Source organism: Alosa pseudoharengus, unplaced genomic scaffold (genome assembly GCF_046254945.1).
Source record: "Alosa pseudoharengus isolate Yale_2024_CS ecotype anadromous, Long Island Sound unplaced genomic scaffold, YU_APseudo_1.1 YU_APseudo_1.1_scf_11, whole genome shotgun sequence".
NCBI classification, from domain to species: Eukaryota; Metazoa; Chordata; class Actinopteri; order Clupeiformes; family Clupeidae; genus Alosa; species Alosa pseudoharengus.
In genome coordinates, this window is record NW_027468576.1 from 32,326,508 (window position 1) to 32,352,795 (window position 26,288).

The 26,288-nt window shown below is 43.9% G+C and overlaps 1 protein-coding gene and 1 long non-coding RNA gene across 2 annotated transcripts in view; one reads left to right on the forward strand and one right to left on the reverse strand.

The window, feature by feature from the left end:
* Positions 1-5,131: 5,131 nt before the first annotated feature.
* On the reverse strand, positions 5,132-7,387 carry LOC143116466 (uncharacterized). The gene is made up of 3 exons (XR_012985790.1): positions 7,341-7,387; positions 5,754-5,795; positions 5,132-5,571 (listed from the first exon to the last, which is right to left on the reverse strand). It is a non-coding gene; the product is annotated as an uncharacterized LOC143116466 (long non-coding RNA).
* A 1,508-nt stretch (positions 7,388-8,895) lies between these two features.
* The window catches only part of dennd1b (DENN/MADD domain containing 1B), a 97,511-nt gene continuing 80,118 nt past the window's right edge, over positions 8,896-26,288 (forward strand). Inside the window, exons 1-2 of the mRNA XM_076278907.1 lie at positions 8,896-9,115; positions 9,788-9,852. Of these exons, the coding sequence (XP_076135022.1) occupies positions 9,099-9,115; positions 9,788-9,852 (82 nt within the window). The 5' untranslated portion in view covers positions 8,896-9,098. The remainder of the gene's footprint in view (positions 9,116-9,787; positions 9,853-26,288) is intronic.

A 26,288-nucleotide genomic window follows, 5' to 3' on the forward strand; every position in this document is an offset into this window, starting at 1 on the left:
TGTAGTACCGGAGAGAGGAGAATATCGGTGGAAGGGGGTGTCCCTCGTTTGTCCTAGTCCCCGGGTGTGTCAATTAAAATAACCCAGTACTGAACAAGATTTAATGTAGCCTAACCCAGACACTTATGTTCAAACACGCCACACAAAAGATGAACTAAATCACAGACCAACATAGGATTCTACATTTAGCAGCCTGCTGAAAAGCAGAAGCATAATGCATAGGCTATCTTGTAACCACACGCCTATTAACAATTTTCTTGATCAATGTAGGTTCTCATCAGGAGCTTGCAAATCCACGGCAGGAAATATTCGATATTTGGAGGTCATGCCCAAACGGTGGTCTGGGGCGAACCCAGGTCCCCTTACCCTTAACAATATGAATTCTGACGTTTTAAACTTGTTATAGAGAAACTCTATAGTTGACCCCTTGAAGCAAATAGTTTACATGACTGTTTTGATTGAATCAACCATCGCCTTTTATGTTTTGGAGTTGGTGTGTATGGGTGGAGAAAATAAGTGCCACATTTCCCATAATATTTAAAAATCAGTCACACTACAGCCACTTATAAACATTAAGATACACTCGGCAGATTTATATGCATCTGTATCGTTTGTTCAAACCTAAAATATTATCCTAAATATTATCCGCAAGGCTAGGCCGTGCGCAATAGGTGGGCGTCACCTGGTGAATCCAAAACGAACAGTGTCACACCTTCATGTCTGCGCTCATAACCCCGCGGCACACCTACGGGAGTTCATTGACTGACTGTGACTCTTGCTCCTCACAATTAATACTGTTTTCATGGTTTTGAAAGACACGTTGAGCTTATTAAGGTCAAATGAATTAAAAGCGAAGGTGCAAAGGCGAGGGTAACTCGCAAGGCCTTTAGAAATGCCACACTCGACGAAAGGCCTGTCATTGTTCACCACTTAGCCTGAAGTAGTGCAGGTTTAATATTTATTCGTAATTCGAGTAAGAGTTTAATTAATGATAAATCAAAGGACAATGAAATACGAGATATCACTGCACGATGATGGATTGTGATGGTCACTGATTCACTGGCAATTTCATTATTTGAAAATGTCGTCAAAGACACTATAAGAAAAGTGCTGTTTTGATCCGGGTCTTCTCAATAACCACCCTGACAACTGACGATTCTTCATTTGCATTCTTAAACTGCGTAACCTCGAGATTTTCGTCGATTTAATCGAAATGTGATTATTTTATAAAAGGCTATCTCCTATAGCCTACCCTTTGAGGTAGCCTATAGGCAAATTTAAAGCAAGCTTTCTCCCATATCGAAGAACTCCGTATTAGCCGTTTGCGCAACCGTCTGATAACCTACACAACACGAGCAATGAGGAGGCAGAATAGTTCAGTTCTGCTGCGTAGTCCTAAATGCAGCATAGTTCTATAAAGCAGCTGTGGCTCGGCTGTTGTTGCAACATGCGCCACTGAGTATGGCTGTTTTTTATAGTCAAGTTCTTCCTCTGAAAGTTATATCTTGGCTCTGTGGGTTCACTTCAGAGGGCAATCTCCGCTGCGCAGCCATCGTCTCCTGACGCTGGGAAGAAACACTGATAGGAGAGAAGTTAGTGAACTAGCGGCCAGTGCCTTCTATTAAGCAAATGATAACACACGACTGTCGGAGCAGAGCAAATAATTACTGCCATGACAAAATCAAAACGCACAACCTGGTTTCAAGGCATTTGGTTTTATTTCATCCTTGATTATGTATTGACGAGCTTTATAACTTGAATCATAAGTCCCTGGTATATCTTTACCAAATACTCCCCCGTTAAAATAACCCACAGCCCAATTAAAGTAGCCAACACAGACCAATAACCTTCCTCCTAGATTTTCACAGGAAATCCATGAGTTTATCAATACAGGGAATTTCTGCTATCCAAATCTGTGGAATAATGCAATCAAACATGAAGCCTATATATTTATTTGTCTTTATTGCAGCCCACATTTTAAACAAATGATCCATGATTTTAAAAAAAGTATGAGGCTGGACTTTGGAGTAATTGAGGATGCCACATCTGGCATCGTGGAGCCTGGTGGACTGGCTGGATCACCAGGAGTGATGCCTGCTGTTTCTGCACTGCTATTTGCAGGCCTGTCCAAAGGAATCTGGCATCCTGACTGTCATTCAGATATGTTGTGGGCTTTTTTTCAGGGCCCTGGCTCCTACCACAGGGGAGCCTATGAATCTGACCACTTCATAACCCGCAGCCTTGGGGCTGAGTGACATTGTCTCTGTTGCAGGGATGCGGGGGCTGCTCAGCTGCTGCTCAACTTGGCACACACATATACTTTCCCATTATATCTTCACAGCCACATACTTTATATTGTACACATAAAGTCACACACACACACGCACATGCATACGGACACACACACGCACACACCAGATGCTGATGTTTTGTTGAAGCTGCTCATATACTCTCACACATAGCTAATGCCCCATGTATCATGGCCCGCCCTCGGTTCCCCCTCTGGCTGCTCGATGTGGATACCCCTGCCCGTCCTCTGACTCTGCCGCAGGGCTCGCAGCCTAGACCAGCATCATCTGGAGAGGACAGCGCTGCCTGGAACTGGTTCCAGTCTGTGGTGCTTTGGCTCCGTGCTCTCGCGTGGTGCCCCACTTCATTGTAGCATATGTTGCATCTGAAGGTCACTGTGCAGTGAGAAACACATGGCCCTTTCATTTGGGCTATAGCCTATCAGCCCATAAGTAATGTTATCATAGTTTATTCCGAAACGAGTTATCTCCCCGTAATTTTCTTATTATGGACATGGAGAATGATGTTCCATCACACCTTTTCCTTTGTGCGCCTGGTCAGTAATAAAATAAACCAATTTCAGCTGTTGAGTCTAACACATATTGTGACGATTACAGATTGTTAAGGTTTCAGGTTTCCTTTGTTCTCTTTCAAATGCTACTGTTAATGCATCCAAGCTAAAGTAATATTCTACTTATGTTGTGTAACATTGTTCATACACTACAATATGGAAATTTGGGATCTTCATTAATTCTTAAGTCATATGTCAACTTTGACTCATGTTTAAATAAATTGCATTAAATACACAATGCATGTGTTAAATCCTTAGAAAGGTGACCTTTTCTGGGGATTTAGCTTTTACTCCAGTGCTCCCCAAACTAGTTCTCAAATACACACAACTGCTAACAGCTACCACTTTTAACATTGGGTCCTGACACGTGAAAGCATAGACATTTTCTTTCCTATTTTGCTCGAGCAAGGCTCACAGAAATCTGTCTTGGGCAGACACGAAGTACCATGCGGTGTTTGTGTTTCAGTCACCCAATGCTGAGAAATGGAGGAGGTGGTGGTGGAGGAGGGGGTAGTAGTAAGGAGAAGAAAAAAAAAAACAGGGAAAAAAGACGCCCAAGACTGTGCCATCTCTGTAGTCTGTGGACGCAGAGGAATGAAGCAGACATGAAAGTTGGCCTATTTCATGGTCAGGGCTGCAGGAGCTGGGGAACGGGAGCCCTGAATGGCAATGCATCTACTGCGACGTGACAGACAAGTCCCTAGGCAAAACTCGCAGGGGCCCGTGGCAGGCAGGTCCAGGTACTTGATGAGTGTGACACCTTTGCCTCCCCGCTAGAAAATGTTGTTGCCGGCACGCTTCGCTGCTCCGGCTCAGAATTCGCCAAAATAAATTTGCCTCTCATCCCGACTGACGACGCATCCCACCTCTCCCCAACCACCCAAACACCCACCCACCCCTTCCTCCCTCCCTCCCTCTCCCACTCAACCATCCTCTCTCTCTCTCTTTTTCCCTCCCCCCAGCCTTCTCAAAGCTGCCCGACCCTGGTGCTGTTGAGATCATGAGTCTCCTTGTAGACGCTTGCAGGGCTTTGCTTTTGATCAGCACAGCCTCCCTGAGCCTGGGAACCTACCTGACGTGGGAGACTGGAGGCTGTGGCCGAGCTGCCAGGCAGCTGTGATGGGCTGGGCTGGGCTGCTGCTGCTGTGGCTGCTGAAGACCCATTCCCCCAGACACCGTCTGCGCTTGCTCCTTCAGACACAGGCAAGCACACATGGAAGGGTTTTATGTTTTGGTTGGGAGAGCAAAGGAGGGGGCCTGTTATCCAATCAACAATATATACTGTATATAAAATATTGTATATATACAAAAAAAATATGCATGCTGTCCCACTGTCCATTTTGTTTTAAAATCAACATTTTTTCTCTGGCTATGGATTGGAACAATGTGCTGGTGTGGTCTAATAGAGAGTTCATTTGGTTTCGAGAGATAAGCCACAAATAAATTTAGACGCAATACTTTTCCAGAAGGTTGTTGTGCAAGATGAAGATGTGTGTGTGTGGGGGGGGGGGGCAGAAAGAGCCTGTTGGTGTGTGTGGCATGTTTGTTAACAGTGACATTCATTCAGATGGTGTCAAAGTGTATCTTGCATAAGCCCTTTGCCCCTGACTTTTTTAGACATGCATTAGGATGTTAGAAATGCTCCTGCTATGAAGAACTTTCTTTCCTTTAGTAGTCTGTTCTAAGCCTTCCATGCACAGTATGAGATTGTCACCAACATTCCTGCATAACAAAACAAACATGGAAAAAATACCTGATGCTAAATTCTCTTTCAGAAGGTTTATTTCCTTGTTATCCCCAGCTCCCAGTATCAACTCAAATATACATATACCCGCAATTTGAATATAAAATGAGTTATGTCCAGTTGAGGTAGCCAGTGTGAGGTGGCGCATTTCTTTAATGTGAACAGAACGCCGAGTGCTTCAGGTGTAAACATGCCTGTAGGCATATGCACCATCCTTGCCAAGAGTGCAGCAAACAGGGCATTCTCGGTGATGACACAGTTACAAAGGTCAGGTTAGGGCATGTCCTCTCCATCCTCTAGGGGCCAGTAGTCGTATGGTACATGCATGGCTTTCGTTCTTAATAATTTAATAACAGCATAGGTTAATAAAGGTCAACACTCTGCTCTTTTGTGTCTCATCTTATTTGGGCTCAATTGCAATGTCAACACACTCCTACTCAATGCAAGGTCATTATCACCTGTTAGATTGTTTTTTGTGCAATCACTCCAAACGTGTAATTTGATCAACGCACAGCATTGCACTGAGCCTGAGAGACCAGCTGGATGTTTTTATTCAACATGTTTAAAATATCAAGGCAACATCGAGGCTAGGGTCGAGAGACATCAAAAGAACAAACCACCAGCCATGATAAAATATTCACGATTAAAACAAAAGGCTTGAGTTCATGCGCCTTTGCAAGAGAGGAGCTGACCAATAGCTCGGAGACTTAAATCACAATGGATAACTGTGATTCATGCTGGTTCAAGGGATGGGGGTTGCACTTGGATTCCTGGTATTTCATCACTTAAAACAAATGTGGTTAAGGAGACCAGTCCTTCAAACAGTCCAGAATGAGTGAGAGAGAGCACAAACTACACTTGGCATACTAACTCCCGCAGTTACCTCGGAACATCGTCACACGTAAAACAACGAATTGAAATGCTTCTTCTTTGCTGTATCCTCTACGTTGACTTGGCCATATGGACACTACAAAAAAAAAAAAACATAGCAATTTAGTGTTTCAAGTCAGAACAAGATGGTATGTGGCGGTATCAAATGTGAAATGCTGGTGTGCACCATCACATTGATTTAGGGTTAACAAAACTTACATGTCTACAGGCACTCCCACAACACTTTCCTCTCTTGAGATGAGCAAAAGCTGTGAATACCTTGTATCCTGTCGATGGGTCAATGTAAAGTCTCTTTTGAGCCTGTGAATATTCATAGATTGTACAAACAAAACACAGAAAATTGAAGGAAAAAAATAAGACAAAAAGATATCAGAGCCGTTCTGTAATTGCAGCTATGTAGGGGGTTAACAAGAAAATTACACAAGACTATGCAGTCAGACAACTCTCAGCCCTCTGATTCACATCAAAGAACGACTTGATTTTTCTGAAGAAAAAGGGAAAATAATGCATAAATATTTAAATAAAAAATAACTCCCACAGTCCAGCTGTTGGCTCACTCCATGTGTTTAACACACTCTGTGTGAGGGGGACTGTGAGGATAAATTGGTTGCATGATTGGCTAGCACAGTGCTGTGACCACTTACATTACCAGCAGTGACAGTGATATAAAACGGTATCCCTCCAGTGCTGTTTTTGTTATTGTTGAGTTGAAAGGAACTAAACATTTTGATTAAAATATATTTCTGTGATATACTATATTGGCCATTATTATGGCTACAAAATATTTCTAGCAATAAACTAATTGCCACAAATAATTTGTAACCATAATACTGCACTGGAGAGATGCCATGTTATATCCCTGTCACAGCTGGCAATGTACTATTGGATAATATTGGATTCTGGTGAGCTTGTGAAGAGGCCTCTTCTTTCTTGTGATATTTAGGCTATAGCATAAACTAATGCAATATAAATGCCAAAAGAGGCCTCTTCATAATCTCGCCAGACTGCAATATTGCCCAATAGTGGCTATTCATATAACAGGTTATTCCATTAGGTAATTCACCAAGCAGGTCTACTGATAAAGTCAGTAAACCTTCCTTGCTGGTGAAGTCTGCTGGTGTTTTGCCACTTAAAAACAGTGAGCATTTCACAGAGGAAACACCTATGCAAAGGATCCATACTTCTTTTAAAGTCGGTCTTCATTTAAGATGGTTTTGGAATAATGAGCGGAGACAATGGACCTGTGCAAAGGGTACTGTTTACAGTGCTGTGTACTCGTCTGTTTAAAAGTACAGAGGCAGTTGGCGAGCCACTCTGAAGTTTGTGGCCGTCATCTCAGTCTGCTTCAAGAGGAGGGACTGCTAGGTTCAGCTGTGACAGGCTACATTGGCAGAAAGGCCTGCGGCTCTTTGGTGACATGGTATGTCATTTCGCATGGCATCTCGTCTCACCATGGTGGCGCTGGCACTGTCTGCACAGTTTCGCCATAGTGCCGTTTCGTGGCGTCTAAAGAGGTAGGGAAATTCTCTTGACGCCACCAACGTGTCACAGGATTGTAAATAATTTTTTGGACAAGCTGAAGCAGTTGGGCATTTCACGAAGGTCTCTCAAACACGAAGAAGACATTGTATGAAAAAGTAGACTATAGGTCGGCACGATAGTTGTAGACATCTACAAAATGAATGACAAAACAGTTTCAATAGTTCATCAATTGCCAGACCACGGTCACCATCAGACACTACCCATGTAGCTACACGATTCCATGACGGTGTAACACCACGAGGCGAATTCCTGCCTTCCCTCACCTATATTTTGGAAAATATTTTATTTTGCCTATGTCCTTACCTCACATGCCTTCTTGTGTAGCCTGTGGATTTCTAGATCGTTGGCAGTCAGTTGTGTTTTTGCATTATCTGGGCTTTTTCCATCGGAGGGACCCGATGCTCCGATACATGAATGAGAATCAGCTCTGCTTTGAATCGAGTTACTTTTCGATATGTGCAAAACCCCAGGAGACTTGTCGCTTTTGCCAAGTTCGACTGACATCAGCGTACTGAATCTACCCATAAAAGAGCATGTAAAGTCGTGCATGGAAGAACGCAACATGCTAACGACTGACACTATACTCGCCTCTGATAGCCTAACGTTAGCATCTGAAATGTTAAACGTCCACTAAAGTAGGCCTAGACTATGCGAATAACGCAAACATTGCCTTAAAAAACTGACACCTTCTTGGTAACACAAACCTCACGTCAGTGCTGTCGAGCATGCTACCATGAAGGACAAGCACTCGTCGATTTGGTAATCGTCGTTCTGCCTCTGTTGCGCCCCCAATGTTTTGCATTGGGCATGCAATAATAATGTGGTGGTGGTGGGCTACTGTAACACAGGTGTTCAGACGACTTAACTCTGTTCTCACCTGTACTAATTTAGATTTCGCATATATTGAGTTTAATGATTGTCCTCATCCTGGTCTTTTAGACAATGTTAGACTATGTGGATACTGTAAGCTAAAGCCAATACAAACAATAGTTGCTTAGCCTATGAAGATCTTTAAATGGGAAGGAACCATTAGAAATATGAAATGACAAAGTAAGGCCAGTCTTTGAATGAGGTTTTACTTTAGTGACTTCTACCCTACAGTTCCTCAAATAACCACCAAACCTGTGGGAGTTCTGAGAGCACGAGTTTCTTTCAACACCTCCCACTGAACCGAAACCTTGTCATAGAATTGTCCTTATCTCAAACACTGCCATACAAAATGTATGCACCCAGAGCAGTGGTTACAATCATTTTTTTTAATAATACACTTTCACAGAAAGAAACGGTAAGACATTTTAGAGAATCATTCATCACCACTATCTCTCAACTGGCTCGCTTTTGGTGGATAATGCATGAGAGTATACGCTGTCTTGCAGCCATTTGCAGTCTGCAACCAACTGCATGTATATTTTTGAGCACAGAGAAACACTTTCATTATTGAAACAAACAACAGTAATAATGACACTATGTAGCCCAAGACTGTTACATCACTAAAATTGTTTATGCAAAGCAAAAGTTGAATTTGTATAATCAAATAGGATAGTTTAATACAATTGTAGGCCTACAACTGCCTTCCTGCATAGGCTAGAATATCCATTGATCGATGAAAGATGGTATAGGCTAAGCCTCATAACAAATAGCCCTTATCAGTAATAATGTAAGTCTCCCGTGAATATACAGGTAAGAAGTAACACTTTGGCAAACCGAATAACAACATGTCGCAAACTTACAGTAACAAAAACACGCTACACTTCAGGCTATCAAAACTGAACTACCACTGAGAACACACAGGCCCAGGTGTTGATCAAATGGCATGACGTCACGAAATCTTTGGCTACACTTCCTGGTCGGTGTTCTCTGCTGTGGATAATCGTGGAACTGAAACGGTCCAGCAGAAGCTGCAAGAACAGGGAACCTCGAGGCACGTGCTTGGACCGAGAACATGTTCATGTTAAGATACTCATTACATACCTACACATAGTTGCATCGGTACGCGAGGTTTGCTACTGTCGCTATTTTGACAGTAATCAAGCCAGCGAGAGCTGTCGCGATGGTGTAACCATGGACAGCAGAATAAAGTAAGTCAAGAGTTGTTTACATCTGAAGTAACAGTAATGCTGTGGTGGCTTGGTTTACGCAATGCAAAATTTGAGCAAACTTAGACCCGACGTTCCAGTATAAGTCTGACTGAGCTTGTTAGCCTGTTAGCTGCCACTAATGCTACAGTACTTGCTTGGTTGATTCATTGGGCTGTCGCGCGAGCTGACCAGCTAAATTAGCAATTTAGCCAATAGCTACTGAAACCGTGCTCTTTTACCCGAATCGACATATTCCAACTGTCGCATCATAGTTAAGTAAAAGTCATGTTGCGTCTGATGTGCTCAGTGCCACATATAACACACATAATCATAAACGAACGGTCCCTGCCCGTCATGTAAATGAGCTTCATAACTGGCTAGCTAACCCTAACTAGGACAGCTGGTTTAATAACCACCATCCTCAGTGACACTCCCGAGACAGATAGCAGCTATCAAATTTGCAGCAGCTGACCAAAATAGCTCAAACATCGCTGTAGAAATGTGACAACTGCTTAACTGTGTGCCCAGTTTTGTTTGGTAGATACAATGTGGCCACATTATTAACACTGCTTCTACACACTGTTGCATCCACATGTAGAAAAGTGTGCCCTGAACATTCACATGCTTATGTGCTGTCACTGACTGAAAGTTTTGCTTTCATTCATTCCACAGCGAAAAACCAGACAGAACATTCGATCTAGTGTTGCAGGTGGCATGCCCTGCGTCTGAAAATGAAGGTGAGTCTAAATAAAAGCGTAGGCCTAAGTTGTAAGTTCGATTGTTTTGCATTGTGACTATTTGGGGAATTTCAACTGTAGTGTCAAATAACCACAGGTTATGAGGGTTACTGGAATAGGCCATGAAGTGACAATAATATTCACTGATCTTGTCACTAGTTTTTTTTATTTACACAGTTACCTTTGTCACCATCAGAAAAAGTGATGAAACTTTAACTTTACATTCATATGAGTTGCGGTCACACTGCCCAATTTTGTAAAGGGGAAAGGGGTATTTTTTCTCTCATGAGTTTTCATATCCTGCTGCCATCTTAACAATCTCTTCAAAATATATCATTTGGGAAACTGTTATTTTAAAAAACAGGAGCAGCCATCAAGACTTGTTACACATTTGATGGAGGAGGCTCAACAAACCATCCATTTCCCTGTGTTGGTGCAATAAATCCATTCAAGATTTCAGAAAGATGTTTCATATAAGCTCAGGTTGTTGTACAGGAAATTGATGCTGCACTGTTATTTGAAATATTACTCCTGTTGTAGCATGGGAAGCAGCAGTGTTCCCATAATCAAATATCACATGAAGGCCAATGTCATATAAAAGTAACCGCACTTTGCTCGTCTTGAGCTGTGATGTTGAAGAGCTGTTTTGTAGGTGAGCTGTTGATGCAGCTGTGCGAGATGACTATGAGCAGTTCATAAGAAAAAATGAAATGATTCCTGTCTTGGATTATCAATGTGAACTTTGAGGGGGAAAAAAAACTACGTGCGTGGGTTCAGATCTCATATTGTCATAACCTACTTCCCTCAAGGTCTGCCAAGGGTTGGTCTCATTTCCTGACTCTTGCTCTCAGGAGCCCAACTACGTTTGAGTGCATAGTCGGCAGGCGTTGGTGGTGGGGAAGGAGGTGGAAGAAGGTGGAAGGTCAACGTGGCTGCTTACAGCACATCCGTCATTTGCCATGCTAGGAAGTCATTTAGATCTGATGCAAGATAATTGTCATGTTAGTGTTTGTGAATTGAAGGCCACGGCCTCACCAGCAAAGAATTGGTTTCATATTAAACGCATGGGAAAGGCCATTTTTCCACTTTGTGACTTGGGTTACACACATTTCCTAGCAGGGTCTGTCATCTTGTTCAATTGAAACTCTGGAAATTTTGCTTACCTCTGGGAGGTGATCCTGGTTTTCCTTGGATACCGCCATGACACAGGCTGGTTACGCCTGATCGGAATTGAATATCAATTAGTGTGATTTATGTTTGTGAAAAGGCCGATGGACGGCGGGAGGATATTGTTTTAGCCTGTGTTGGCTCCACTCTGGTCTTCTGCACATCCAGGGAGTGTTCCCTCCATGTCACAGCACCTGGCTACACAAAATATCTCATCATTTGGTATAAAGCACTTACCCATTATCCATAAACCGCTAACCCACAATTACAGTATATATAGACCTAGCCCATCAGAATGCTACAAACACGTCAAAGCACACCACACTTACTCTGAATAATATGCATAGCAATTACCATTCAGGCAGTGGTACCCTCTATGAATTTCAAACTGTAAACACTGCTTGAATGTGGTTTCAGTGATATGCCCTTGATAATGTAAATGTATGATCTAGGAGTGAAATGTGATGTATGTTATGGTGTGTCTGAATCATTGCCAGGCTTGGTGCCTCATGACTCTGACTGTCTGTGGCAGCTATTACAGCACTCTGGAATTTTCACTTTGTCAAGGTTCCATTGTTCCATGTGTTATTTTCTCCCTCTGTAGGATGTCATTGTGTGGCACAGCCTCTTGTTGGTATCAGCCAGCCTTTCCTTTTTTGATGCATACACACAGACACACGCACCGACACACACACGCACACACTCACGCACACACACGCACAGACACACACACACACGCACAGACACACACACACACACAGACACACACACACACACACACAAAGACACACGCACACACACACGCACACACAGAATTTCCTGTGGTGCACTGCAATTTCAAAATAGGCAAATAGTTGGCACCAGCAGAAAAGATGTTTGCCCCTCATGTCTGTAATTTTTTTGCTGATGGATGAAGCCTTCACCACTTCCTCTCTGGGTCTCATGTTTTGTAGAGCATACATTAACCCTGGAATCAAAACATTTGCTCCTACGGATGGAGGTGGATTTGTAGACTTGTAGTCAGTTTGTCTTGTATTATAATCTGCAGTACCCGATTTCACAACTTCTAAAAGTGACATAATCCTATGTTTATGTTTATTCTTTATGAGTCCAGGTCTAATGAATCTTGGATAACAAATTGCTCTGTTGGGATCAGTGGGATTTGATTTGAACTTTATTGAATATATTGGTAGTTTTTTTTTTTTTTTGCGGCCAACCTTGCAGTAGTTCTAGCTGAGTATATAAGACCTAGTCGGTCTCTGTTGGCGGTGCAGATGGTGTGAGAGGTTGGTAGAGAGAATATCATTTCAGTGTTTCCCACAGAATTGAATTCTATTTGTGGTGGTAAGTTTGCAGAATTAACTTGAATGCAACAGTTTTTAAAAATTAGCGCAGCGTGGTTATGATGCTAACCTGATTTAAGCACAATTTAGTACAACCTGGAAAATTATTGTGTGGTGGTCAATGTTGATATTGTGGTGGCCCGCCACAGATAAGTAAATGTATGGGAAACACTGCATTTGATGTCTTGAGCAATGATGTTGGTGATAGAGATAAGAGTCCAATACTCTATAACTGAACATCTTGGATTCACCATGAATGATTCACAGATGGGACATACTCCTGACTTGGCTGTAGATGTTGTAGGTGATTCCTCTACATGTTTTGGTAGTAGGTGAGTGTTGATGTGTTGTTGGCTTAGCTCCACCACACAGTCCAGAACACCTTTTCCTTTGCACTGCCACACGTACAGTAGGCTGCGCGCCATAAAAGCAGGACCACCTTTAGACTCTAAATTATTTCCACACAACCCGTCATCTACTGCATCTATTCCCGTCACCCCACCCGGAGGAGAGCGCGGTGCAGTGCCGAAGCCGAGAGGACCTCTTCTGCCGGAGCGGAGCGAAAAATAGTCATCGGATGGCGTGACTCGCAAGCCGAGAGACTTCAGCAATGCGTGGCAGGCATGACTGGCATGGCTGCGTGCACTTGGCTCCATTGAGCCATATTGATGCCTTTCCAAGCCTGTGCCAATGCCACCAGATGAGGCGGTCGGTGCCAAGGCAGTAGGTGGGGACAGATGCTACCCGTCTTCTCTGCCCTGTCTCTGCCAGATTGCTCACAGTAATAAAGTGATAGCGCTAATAGATCAGAATATCAATTTTACCGCTACACTTGCAACAGCAATTAGGGGGGAAAAATGGTGTTTGTCAGCGCCTTTTGTTTTTGCACTTTGATCAAACGTGTGAGGTGAGAGCTTGCCAAAAAGCACAGGGATGAACGTGTGATTGCTGGGTGCTGGTCAGCTAATGATGCTTTGTCCATTTACGAAAGACGGTTCATAGTTTTTGCCTTCTTCATTTTTTCCCTTCAAAAGATTCTAATTAGGAGGTTTCTTCTCAGTACGTAACAAGGCCCTTATCCTCTGTGTCATCCTGCAGTTATTTTTCTTTGCTCTCCCCCGACCAACCTTTCCATCCCCTTCAGTAATGGTGTGATATCCCATTGTCAGATCCCAGGGTGTTGCCAAAGTGCCAAACAAGCTTGGGCATCCATTCAGAAGCGTTAACCTCCCTCTCTCACAGACACAGACACACACACACACACACACACACACACACTTAAAAACAACAACTTTGTAGGTAAAGTTAAGTGCTTGCATTTACATGAATGCAGTGCTTTTTTTTACTCTGACCTTCAACTGTTGTTACATGGCTGTAAGAGGTCTGATTGGCTCGCAGCTGTGTCTTGGGGTCAGAACTGGCTAACACTATGAAGGGAGTCCGCTGTCAGACCACCAGATGCCATGGCGACTTAGAAATGGTGTTGATTGGTCAGTAGTGATGTGCCAGCTCTATATTGAAGCCAGGGCTGGAGGGCTTATTGCCTGTTGTTTTTGAATAGACTTGGTCACCATTAAACAAAACTGAAGCCCATTGTAATCACTAATTACTGACTCCTAACATGGTCTCAAGTTTTATTTTGCTAATTGGACAGGCTATGTATAGTAGTCTAGATATTGCAAAGTGAAAGAGATGTGAATTGGTCCTCTTTTGTAATTGTAGTAATCCAAGTATTTTGTAGCCTCCACCAATAGGCAGTGGAAATTCCAGTTAAGAAAATTCAATTTCACACCTGTCATGTTTAGATAATTTGTCCCCTGTATTCAGTTATTCTTTTCATACACCTTTTAATATCAGTTATGATATAAAAGATATATAAGACACATAAGGAAGACAAAAGCAGTAAGCAGCACAAGGATCTAAAACAGATGGGCGATACACAACATTTCTTTATGGGAAGAAGTAGCATGACTTGCTGCAGAGATGAGGTAATCCAGGTGTTGTTCTTTGACATTGTCCTCCATCCTACCCCACCTTTGAAGGTTTTAGAATATCTTACTAGCATAGATTTTAAAACACATATTTAAGTTTCTATAACACACAATGCTCTGGCCATTAAATAGCCTTAGTTGCGGAAATGGCCTTAAATTAAATAAACAAACAAACAATCCTCCATCCTACATGTTTCTTAGTTAGCAGGGATAAGCAATACAGTTAACAGTGCATGTTCATGAATTTCTTACTCCAGTGATGCATAAACTGTTTACCCTACTTGCATCACTGCTAGTTCCTCTTGGTATCGTCAGTCTGTAGCCCAAATTACAGTGAGTACGCCACCTCGAGACCATGTACAGTGGTAGGCATGTTTTGCCGGCAAGTTAGGTAAGTTGCTAAATTTAATGCTGTCTTTTGAGGCGGTTGTGTGATGTTTTTGTCATGTGTTTTGTGTGACCGTTCTTGATTGGAAACAATTTAAGTACTCTGGGACAATGGAAATAACAGCAAACCAATCCAGCAACAGGCAGTGTTTCTGCACTGTACATTTGTTGTGGTATCAGTTGGCTTCTTCAGCAATGGCACCTGTTAAGCCACATTCTACTGCCAGCGCTGAATGGCAGCAAGGCTCACAGTTTGTGTGTGTGTGTGTGTGTGTTGATAGCAATAAATGTATGGTTAAAATGGATAATAATTTAACTTCAAGACTACTTTTAGTTAGCCATGTAACCCTTCTTGGTTTTAAACAAAGACACCATCCCCTCCCCCAATGGAATGCTAATGTGCTGGTTCAAGGCCTATCAGTTACACAGGACAAAGGATATTACCTTTATATAATGTATCCATGTGTCATGAAATGTAAATGTATTCATGTTTGGTATCATTCTGATAGTCTCAGTACAAGGATTGTAATGATTTGATTGTGAGAATGTTTGGAACATTCTATAAGTGATATTTCTGATATATATATGATGTCTGTCCTCATGCTATTCTGATAAGAATGAATAGGTGTGAAGTGGGTGTGAGTAGGTGTGTCTGATGCCAATTGGAGAACCAATCATGTGGGCTTGTTTTGGCGCCATTTTCCTCTTTGTTTAACTCATACAAAAGTGATTAACTTGCATTGTAAGACACAAGATTAGAACATGGAGAACTGAGAGATAGAGGGTGATCCAACAGAGGCCATGGCCTTGTGCCATGGCCTGGGCTAGGCCTACATAGACCATTTTTTGTACCCTCTCTGCTTGTAACAGAATAAACTTGATTCCTGAGTTTTTCCTGAAGTTTGCCAGTCTAAGATTAATATTAAGTAATAATTCACCACAATTACTTTCAGTGGTCAGTCAAGATGTGTAGGATTGTGGAGAAAAGCTTGGATTAATGTAATTGTTTTTTGTTTACTCAAGGATTCTCTCTCTCTCTCTCTCTCTCTCTCTCTCTCTCTCTCTCTTTCTATCTTTCTCTCTGTCTCTCTCTCTTTCTCTCGCTCTATCATATCTGTGGCAGCAGACATGCTGATTGCAGTGTGGTGAGTGCTGCTGCAAGTGGTTGGCTCAGCTCCGCCTGTTCTGATGTGGTACAGGAAAACCATGCCTGTGTGGTGCGCGACTTGCGCCTGCTTAGAAGTTGGTGGGTTCGGTGCTAGAAGGCCTGTGTCATTGTGATGCTCCAGTGGTTTAGTCAGGAGAACACGGAAAGTCATCCAGGCACAGGCGTCATCTGGCTAATTTTAGATTTCTCTTTGCATTGCTGAAAAGAGGGAGCTTGATCAATAATTAAAGTCCCATGAATTAAAAGTCAGAGATTCATGGCTGCCTGCTTTTCTCATGCGCTCATCTCCTATCCTTTTCATCCAGTGCGGCAGACAGTGCCTTATTTGCAGTTTTTAAAGGAAAATGCTCAAAAATGATTATCCTCAGTAACTTTTTCCCCTCCGATTTTAGGAAAGTCAGCACTCAGACAGTGCTGAGCTTTGGTAAGATTCTTTGCTGTGGCGGTTTAGTAAAGATAGTTGGAGCCACTGTAAGGACATTCCACAGAACAGAGCCCTCTCGGACATTTATGTAGTTGTATAATAATTGATATTTCATACTGTCAGCTAAAAGCCAAAGGCTATATTGGTTAACCGTTGTAATTGTGTGTAATTGTGTGTAATTGTGAGACACGCGCTGTACAGTAAAGCTGTACTCTCTGTGGCGGATTTATTTTAATTTTTTTTTTTTTTATACACAGTTTCACCCCATGTGTAAAAACGTCTTAGCGGCTGTTTGCAAGACATCAGACTTGATGCATTACTTGATGCTCATCAGAACATCATTGTTCTTCCACAGTGTTGCAGTATCTCATATTTAGCTGCCACTACGGCAACTAGGCTTTAATTACTAGAACAGATCGTTTCAGTCGTGTTGGTGTTCAGAATGGGTTATCCTTGCAATATTGTGCAAACGCTGACTTTTGAAAATATATTCACACTCAAAATATGCAATATTTATACACCCTGGCATTGGATTTGGAATGTTGCTGTATTTGTAGGCTGCTGCAGTGAGTCCTCCTAAAACCTACCGAGGAGAGACTCCCCTAGGCCCTGTGTGTGTGTGTCAGAGTAGTGTAATTAAGGACAGGGTCACGCCAGCCTGCGGGCTATGGAAGCTCCGTGTCCCCCATATCAGACACGCTTGGCCATCCCCATCACCACACTTTCCCACTCATGGGATACCGAATGTAAGGCTCCACGTTTTCTCTGCTCTGAAAATCAAAACATATTTGTGCGTGCCTGTGTGTGTGTGTGTGTGCGTGTGTGCGTGTGCGTGTGTGTGTGTGTGTGTGTGTAGGTCCATCTGCATTCTGCGTGTCCCATCGGATGGTGGAAGTGGATTTTCACATGTCCGTCAGTTAGGCGCCAGAAGAGTTGGGCCGCTGGGTCTTTCCCGACTTTCATAAATATGAATCGCTCTGGAGAGCTCTGTGAATGATATCCTGCCGATTTCTTTTATTGTTAATCATTACATTTTAGGTCTTGAGTATTGAGCGCCCTTTTCTGGATGTAGCCCATATGTCACATCCCAATGTAGGTCAGACGCAGTAGATGCCGTGCTTGCCTTTCTTCCCTTCATATTTTGTGTTTGGCAAGGCCTTTTCATTTTGTCATGGTTTGTCATGTGACTCATTCATGAGTGCTTTGTTACACGTGTACTGTGTTTCTCAGCATCAGCAGAGCATGTCACATCCTTCAGTGCTGTGTTGCTGCAAGGAGGATTTGGAGGAAGTGTATGAGCATAGAAAGATTCTTTGCCCATCAGATCACCACTGTCGATGCTCATTTGTGATTCTAAGGTTTTGGCTGATCAGTCTCTAAAATGGCCTGATGTGTCCTCATACACCTGGTTATGTATTATTGTTTATGATCTTACAATTTAAGTACTTAGTCCCAACTGCAAAGATTTGTTGGCAATAACAGTAGTAGGCATACTACTGGTAATGTGGTGATTGCACTTGACCTTCAACTTGGCTTCTGTCAGCATATTTAGTCTACATGTTATTTAGGAAACGCTTGTCTCATGTCTGAGAGCATTCCCATACCTCACCAATAGGGTTGTGCCATGTTTGTTTGGTAAACATAAAGGACCAGAAGCCTGTATTTAGCAACCTAGGAATTGGCATGCGCTACAACCGTCTGTGGTTGTTTGATACGTGGCTCCCAGGTTCTCTGGGTGGAGCCGATTCCCTGCAGTCTGCATGGTGGTTTAGTTTAGCTGCTACTGCCACCACCTCTAAGCCGGATTAACACCGGACGGTTATGAATCGTCATGTCTTTGAATGGCTAATTGAGTTTTTTTCGCATCAGCAGCACCTAGTGTGTGTTTATTCTGTCTTCTGGGTGTGTGTGTGTGTGTGTGTGTGTGTGTGTGTATGTGTGAAGCAGATGGCTAGAGCATATGGTTTGAAACTTGTCATTACCTGCTGCAGCCTCTATCCAGCTTTTCTCTCCACTGCCACCCAAACAGGAACCCCCCCCCCCCCCCCCAAAAAAAAAAAAAAACACTTACACACACCAACAATCTCTCTTTTTTTTACAGACTTTTCCTTATATGAAGTGAAGATATCTGTTTTACTTGAAGGCATGGGTGGGGGACTAAATGTGGAAGCCTCCTACTTTTTTTTTTTTTTTCATTATCTTTGGGTCAGATTGTATCACCAGGTGAGGCGATGCTATTTTCGCTCTTGGAAATGTTGCTCACCGTCTCTCTCCCTCTCTCTTCCTCACCCCCCATTCCTCTTTCTCTACCTTTTCCTCCTGTCTCCCTGTCTCGTCGGAGAACAGCCGGCCCTGGTTATTGGGTTTCGCGTGAGGCAAATTGCTCTCTCCCCGATGCAGGCAGCTTGACGAGTGGTGCACGGCGTGACAGACCGCGCAAACGCTAACATGCCGAGCGCTACGCTGAGACTGTCACGTCGCTGGCACCCATATGCCGCGCCGTTCACTCACGAAGCTGTGAAATTGGGTCGCACCCCGGACTCGCTCCAAGTAGGCGTGCCGCTCTTCTCCCCGTCTCCCTCTCCCCCTCTGTCTTTCTGTGCCCCCCCCCCCCCGCTCCCCCCTCCTCCACTACCCCCATGACACCTTCAGGAGCAAGAGAGTTTGATGTACAATGCATAGCGGATAAGGATGGGGCTCAGGAATTGGAATGCCGTGTCTGTGGTTGGCAGGGTTCTGGTTTGACTGGTTGGTGTCATGCTTTGTGGGGCTAGAAGACGGACCCCCCTCAGAGGTCCTGAGGTGAAGGGAGGGTAAATCCATTGTTTCAGGTTCATGATTTGTCAGCAGATGCAGAGATATGGGGGTGGGTCATAAATGATAGCTAATGCATGTAGTTATCTGCCATAATGGAATGAGAGTGAATGGAATGTGGAAGTATACAGCAGCTATGAGTTTTGAATACCTCTATTTATATCGTGAAGTAGTGTCCCACATTTTTGCTGGACTGATGGAGCTTATGAACATGGTTCATGGAAATCCGGTTACCTAGCAGCTCAGCAATATTGAAGTTTGCTTTTTAAGCACATCTGGTATTGTAGTTGTAACAGATTTAATAAAACCCTGCATAATATGAAACGGCTGTATACATGTTTGATTCACCAAGTGGAGTTAAAGTGTTGAGTTAGCAGATTATACAAAAAAGGAAAAAAGTGACTTTAGTGACATAATAACACAGAGGCCTAGTGTCACTGCAGATTCAGAATAAAAGAAAACATAGAGCTACCACTAGATTCATCTACATTAGGTTTGGGCAAATAAAAATGGTTAGAAACAGCAGAAAGGGTAGACTGTGTCTTTTGAATGTTTCTAAAAATCAACTTAATGAGTGAGGGATGATGCCTCACTTTGGAGCATCATATGAACTCGGTGAGCCAAATAAGTCAGACAATCAAATGATTCTGGAATGCACAAGGGAGGCAGTGGGTGTAGGCATGTATGCTTGTTTGTTACTCCAAACATCAGGCAGTCTAGTCGACTAAATTTTACTCACACTTTTTTAGAAGTAAATAATATTTTCATCAATTTATTTAGCTCAGACTGACACCTTATTCAGATAGACCATAATCACCACTGTTTAATACATTCATCATCACTTGTTTTGAAGTCATTTGCATTCTTCTGAATTGGACATTCAGTACCTTTAATACAAGATGGAAACGTGGTCATTTTACAGCTTCCCTTCCACAAGTACAGATACACACACTCATACCTAAGGCGTCTGAGTGGGCAGCACGCTACCTGTTAAGTACCATATCATTGCAAACTCGTTTCTCTTTTCGAGGGTCCTTGCTTGGCAAATTAGCATGAAATGTAATGCCATTGCAGCATGCAATTGGAGAGAAGTACTTTTTTTTTAAAAAGGACCCTGAGTGTGTTCTCTTTCTGCGCGAGCCTGAGAGATGCCTGCTAATCTGCTTACCCCCTGTAATTGTGAACATGGGGGGGGGGTTGGAGCCCCCAGCAGCTCGAGGAAATCTACTGATCCAGAAGTAAAGTGATGACCACTGTTATTCCTCTTTTTCATGCTTCTGGCTCCAAAATACGCCCCCCCCCCCCCTTCCCTTCCCCCCCCCCCTACCCCCCCCCCCCCTTTCCACCATCAGTGGGAAAAAGAAGAGGAAAGAACAAGGAGAAGGGGGAAGAAAAAACCCAAAACAAAACAAAAAACGAAATGCACCCGCTCCACTCCTTGCTCTGACAATAGACATCTTTTTGCCATATGTTCGCTTGACATCTTCATCAGGTTCACAGCAGGTTACCTTAGTTAACTTTCACTCCACTGCCTGATGGGATTTTCTCCTGTTATTTTTTTTCCCTCCGTCCTTTCTTTCTTTCACTCACACTTTGCCTTTCTTCTTCTGCTCTTGACTAGCTGGCTCTCAAAGTCTAAACCAGCGTAAAAAACAAAACAGAGCGAGCAAAGACGAAAAAAGAGGAGAGAAAATGAAAAAAGCAAGGCCCTTCCAGCACGCCGCTCACAATAGCCGCCATTGTGGCTCCAAAGCAGTGGCAGCTTCCTCTTACCGGCTAGCCCTTTAGGTCCGTGCCGACCGGCTGGCCACAAAGACAATGCCTTTGTTCCCCGGGCTTAAGAAGGGGGGTAATCCAGACCTCTCCACCCTGTGAAATAAGTCTTTTGTAGATAATGGAAAGAAAGGGGCAGAAAAAGAGAGTTTGAGAGGAGCAAGACAGAGAAGAGGAGTGGAGAAAAACATGCTAGAAGAGGCTCGAGGGCTACAGTTTAACCTCTGCCCGTTGGAAGAGTGGAGCAAGAGAGAGGGTGGGGGGGTGAAGGAGGGATGTGGAGGGGATGAGGCCCTGAGTGCTTTACTACAGCCCTGTGTACCCTCTCTAAACTTAAACTCCTTCTTTTGGCCAACTGGCTATTTTTAGTCATGCTGTCCATTTACCAGTTCAACCTCTTGGCACAATACTCACTCAACACTCCTTCTCATATAAGTCATGTTGTCGAAGGTGACTGTTGTGCGAGAAGCCTTCTCTGTTGGCTAAGGGTGTGTGTTTGCGGTCAGAGCTCTGGAGATGAGATCACCAGTGTACTCCCAACACGTCTCCCTCCATTGTGCTCTCCACCCTCCTTCTCTTGCCTGCCTCTCTCCTCTCTGCCCCTCTCCCTACTCCCGTGCTGGGGCAGAGCGAGGCGAGGCATGGCATGGCATCAGCTGTGAGAGCAGGTCTGCTCCCTCCACCCCCTCACCTATTAACCCCTCTCTCCCATCCCCTCCCCTGCTGCCCCACATATCAAAGCACCGGCTATCGACTTTTAAAGACAGGCATTCCCGGGGATGCCAAAGTATCGATCGCCGACTGACCTGCGCTGCTGGCACTGAGTGGGAGAGATTTAGAGAGAGAGAGAGAGAGAGAGAGAGAGAGAGAGAGAGAGAGACTCTGTTTGTGTGTGAGGGAGAGAGAGACATACTCTGTGTTTGTGTGAGAGAGAGATCCTCTGTGTGTGTGTGCGCTCTTGGGCGTGTTGCCGAAGCTCTGCGGTTCCCTGTCGAAGGGTCAGCCACGCTTGAAGCCCAGGGGGCGGGATCAATGGGCTCTCCTGAGGTAGCCTGTCACGTCCGCATCTCCGAAGGAGAGAGATGGAGAGGGGGAGAGAAAAATGGTGTGAGAACGGGAAGTGGAGGCCTAGATAGGGAGACAAATGGAGAGAGAGAGAAGAAAAGAGGTTGAGAGACGGGAGACGGAGAGAGAGAGAGAGAGCGAAGGACACCGAGGACAGACTAGAGTGGTCGCAACACGTCGCCCTATCAGTCCGCACCGCCTGGCTGCATCAAGAGGTGATTTCAATTCAATTCTCACCCATTAGCCATGTTTGCTGGCTGCATATTAGCCAGCCTGTCAGGCCACTGCCACTGAATGCCCCGGGCCTTGCTCTGCACACCCCTCCCACGGGAGTCCCGGATATGGGAGGCCATGCAGTAATCTCCAGCCTGCGTCGACACATGCCCTGATGATGTTTTTGTTGTCTATGTTAGGGCTGTCAGCCACTCCGAAGCCCCAGGGTGAGAGGAGTGTTTTGTGGTGAGTGACAGGTGGTGTGTAGGGCACATACTCTGGAAGGATATGGATGGATGTAAATGAAGTATGTGGTATATAGCCTAACGACATGGAACTCAGTGAGAAGAGTTTCTGCTGGCTTGTCCTGTTGTGCTTAATGGTTCTTCAAGTGTTTTTCAGGCTGGTCCATGTCATGTCATTGCCACGTGTCTTTGCAGGAAATGGTGTATAGCAATAGCTGTGTTTGTCACTACTGAACGGCAAGAGTGACATCTGTCTCAGTTTTCAAAAGGGAAAAAAATGATTTGTGAGAGCTGGTGAATTTAATATCTCTCTGTGTGCGTGTGTGAGATCTTTGGGGGCCTCACAGTCCTGCTGGGAACAGGAGTGGGGCTTAGAGTGTGGACTCAGAGAAATATGGTGGCAGAGGATGTGTGTGTGTGTGTGTGTGTGTGTGAGAGAGAGGGAGAGAGTGTGTAGAGAAAGACACAGAGATGAAGAGAGAAGAGGCAAGAGACAGACGGAGAGAGGGAGACCGGGAGATTGAAAGAGAACATGAGGGAGTGTGTGAGACCGAGAGAAAAGGACACAGAGAAAAGCAAGGGATGGACAGAAAGAGAGGGGGAAAGAGTGAGAGAGAGAGAAAGAGGGGCGATGGGGGGATTAGGCAGCCGCAGGTCTGTCACGGTGACATTTCTCTCCCTCGGCGCAGCAGCAGGGGTGGGGTTCACCCTCATAACCTTCAACTTTCAGCCTTAACCCATTAATCCCCTTTGTGTCTACTGCGCGCGCAAATGCACACACAATATGGCAGTCGTGTGTGTGTGTGTGTGTGTGTCTGTGTGTGTCTGTGTGTCTTCATGTGTGTGTGTCTTTGTCCCACTGTGTATTTTTGTGGTTTAATGTTTGTCTCAGCATCCATGTTTGTGTGTCTGTCAGTTTCTCTACCCGTGTGTGTGTGTGTGTGTGTGTGTGTGTGCATGCAGACGTAGGGACAACAGCTCGGCCTCTGACAGCCTCCGAGCTTTTGTGATGCAGACACACCAAAGGCCCCGAGCTCAACCTGGGCCTCCTGAGCCTCTCCTGAGCACAACCTGCTCTCCCCTGACTCTCACAGGAATCCTAATGACGGCCTGGAAAAAGACTGAAACCATTATTACTACTGATTGATTTGTATACAACACAGGGCCATAAGGTTAACTGTCTTACTTGAGAGAATTGAAAACAAAAATGACAGTCTCATTATCAAAATGAAGCATTTTATACAGGGGTTTTAACCTAATAGGCTTTTGTCTGCTCCATAATAAAATTGGTGTCTTTTTTTCTGTAGTATTCAGGGGGAATTTGCTTGCATATTCCTGTTTCTGTAAGACGACGAATAGCCATCAACAGATGGCTGATGGTGACAGGGAAGATATTTTGTGTTCAGTTGACCCCCCCCCCCCTTCTCCGTTTCCTCTCTGAAGTCAGAATGAATTCAGATGAAAATACTTTTCAAATCTGGTCTCATAGTTAGTTTTCCAACAGGAATCATATGAGCCAATTTGGAGCCACTATCCATATGGTTGGGTTACTTGCAGTATATGGCTTGGAGATGACAGACCACTACCATGCCCAGTGTTAGGCTGGGTTTGTATGTTTTTGACTGTGCAAGACCATCCAGGAAACACAATTTCATTGGTCTTTGAAGTTGATTGGGCTTGGCTCTCCTATTGGCTATTTATACTGACCATATGGAATGTTAAGACCTTGTGAATCAGAATGAGATTTCCATAGAGATGGTAAAGGTGTTTTTGCTCTCTCTCTCTCTCTCTCTCTCTCTCTCTCTCTCTCTCTCTCTCTCTGTGTGTGAAGACCATCCTTGACCAACTGTATCCACAAAACCTGTGGTATACATGAGGTGCCCCTGTCTATACATAATTCAGGCTACCTAACACTCCACCTCCTCTCTCGCTCTCGCTCTCTCTCTCTCTCTCTTTTTCTTTCTCTCTGTTGTCACCCCCACCCCTCTCTATCTCTCCCCCCTGGCAGCAGTTCTCATCCTCTCACCCATAAAATCAGCATAAAATTGACCTAACTCTGGCAGATCAGATGGGGAGGGATTGGGCATATAATCCCAGTGGAGAGGAAAAACTGCAGTCTTTGTAGAAACGAAAATGGAATATTGTTTAAGACCGAGGCCGTGAAAATCTTTGGAATGGGATTATGTAATGCCCTTTTTGATTTTGTCCATTTTTTCGTTTCTCCCCACCCAAAGTTTGTGTGCCCCTAACCTCCAGACTCACGGAGAGATGCATGTGTGTGTGTGTTTGTGTGTGTGTGTGTGGGGAATAGGCCTCCTCTTGTGCCTTTCTCTTTGCCTGGACAAGCAATTAGAGGTAGAGAGAAGGGGAAGAGGGGAAAGAGAGGGAATGAGAGAGGGAGAGAGAGAGAGTAAGAGGGGACGAGAGATTTGATGCATTCAGACAGTCTCAGCATGTTTGGTGTTTTCCGACACTAGGCCAGCGCTAAGCTGTTTGAGGTCACCACAGCGTCGCTGATGAATTTAGATCATGTTTAGCCTCTCAGAGCACCACGGAGAGAGAGGGAAAAAGATGGAGAGAGAGAGAGAGGGAGAGGGAGAATGGATGACGACGCTTGAGAAGAAACGGAGAAGCAAAAGAGTGGAGACAAATGGTTTCCCACAGATGGAGCAATGATCTGCAATGCCCTGTTTACAAAGGTTGCAAGTGTAGGGAGTAAAAAGACTCGGGTCACAGGTCTTGTTTTTGTTGGAAATAAAAGATGAATATATTAGGAACATACGCTCCCTAAACAAAAGCAACTGGACTTAATTAGAGGGCCAACCAATAGAGGGAGTTGGGGAAACCTATGCTATACTTTGTTATAATGAGTATGTTGGCTTATAGATTACACTATTATAAATGGTATACTTTCTCATACAGTATGCTTATGCATTGTATACCAGGACTCTGACATAGTTTTGTATCTATACTGTACCACTGTCTGTATAGGCATTTGGGTATACACTAGACTGGGGACTACTGTTTTCTTTCACCTCCTAAGCCATTGAATGCCATTTTCATGAGTAATAGGCCTACACTATTGTTGCTGTATGTGGATTTTGATGTGTTCATGTTTTCAGGTGTTTATAGTGTAGAGTTATAGGCTGTTTGGCTGAGTTTGGTTGTGTTGTCCAATAACTGCTTTGGAATCAGCTTGACCCCTTGCATAATGTCTCTGTTGGAAAACCTTGTGTGTGTGTAAATGTGTGTGTTGTCTGTCAGTTTGTCTGTCAAGTCTGCAAGAGCTAGTGTTTGTGTGTGGGTGGGTGTAAAAGTGGTCTATAATTGCCTGTGTCGGCAGCTAGCCCACCATTTCCTCTGTCTAACATTCACCTAGGGTTTGTGTGTGTGTGTGTGATGAAGGAAAGAAATTAGATATATGATTGGTGAATAAAAAATAGTTTCCAAAGCGAACCAAACGGTGTGATATGTATAGCTATTTCAGCACTCTCATCCAGCTTGTGCACTGTTTGTCTGCATGTTTATGTCTAAACTGGGGGTTGTACTGAGCACATTCTGCACGTGAGTCACCTTCCAAATTTGCTCTCACTTTCAGCAGTAATGCAGTTCTGAAAAACAGACTAAGTGCATTTTGTTTTGCAGTCTATAATTCAATGGTTTCTTTTTCCTTTGTCTAACAGACTAAAGTCTGACAAAATGGCAGAGGACAGGGATGGTATCCCACATCTTTTTGTCTCGAGCACAATTTAATAGCCCTATTCCACAGCAGCATACGTTCCACACAGACACACAGACAACATGACTGGATCAGAATTCTACTCTTCATGACATGCATATTTAAAA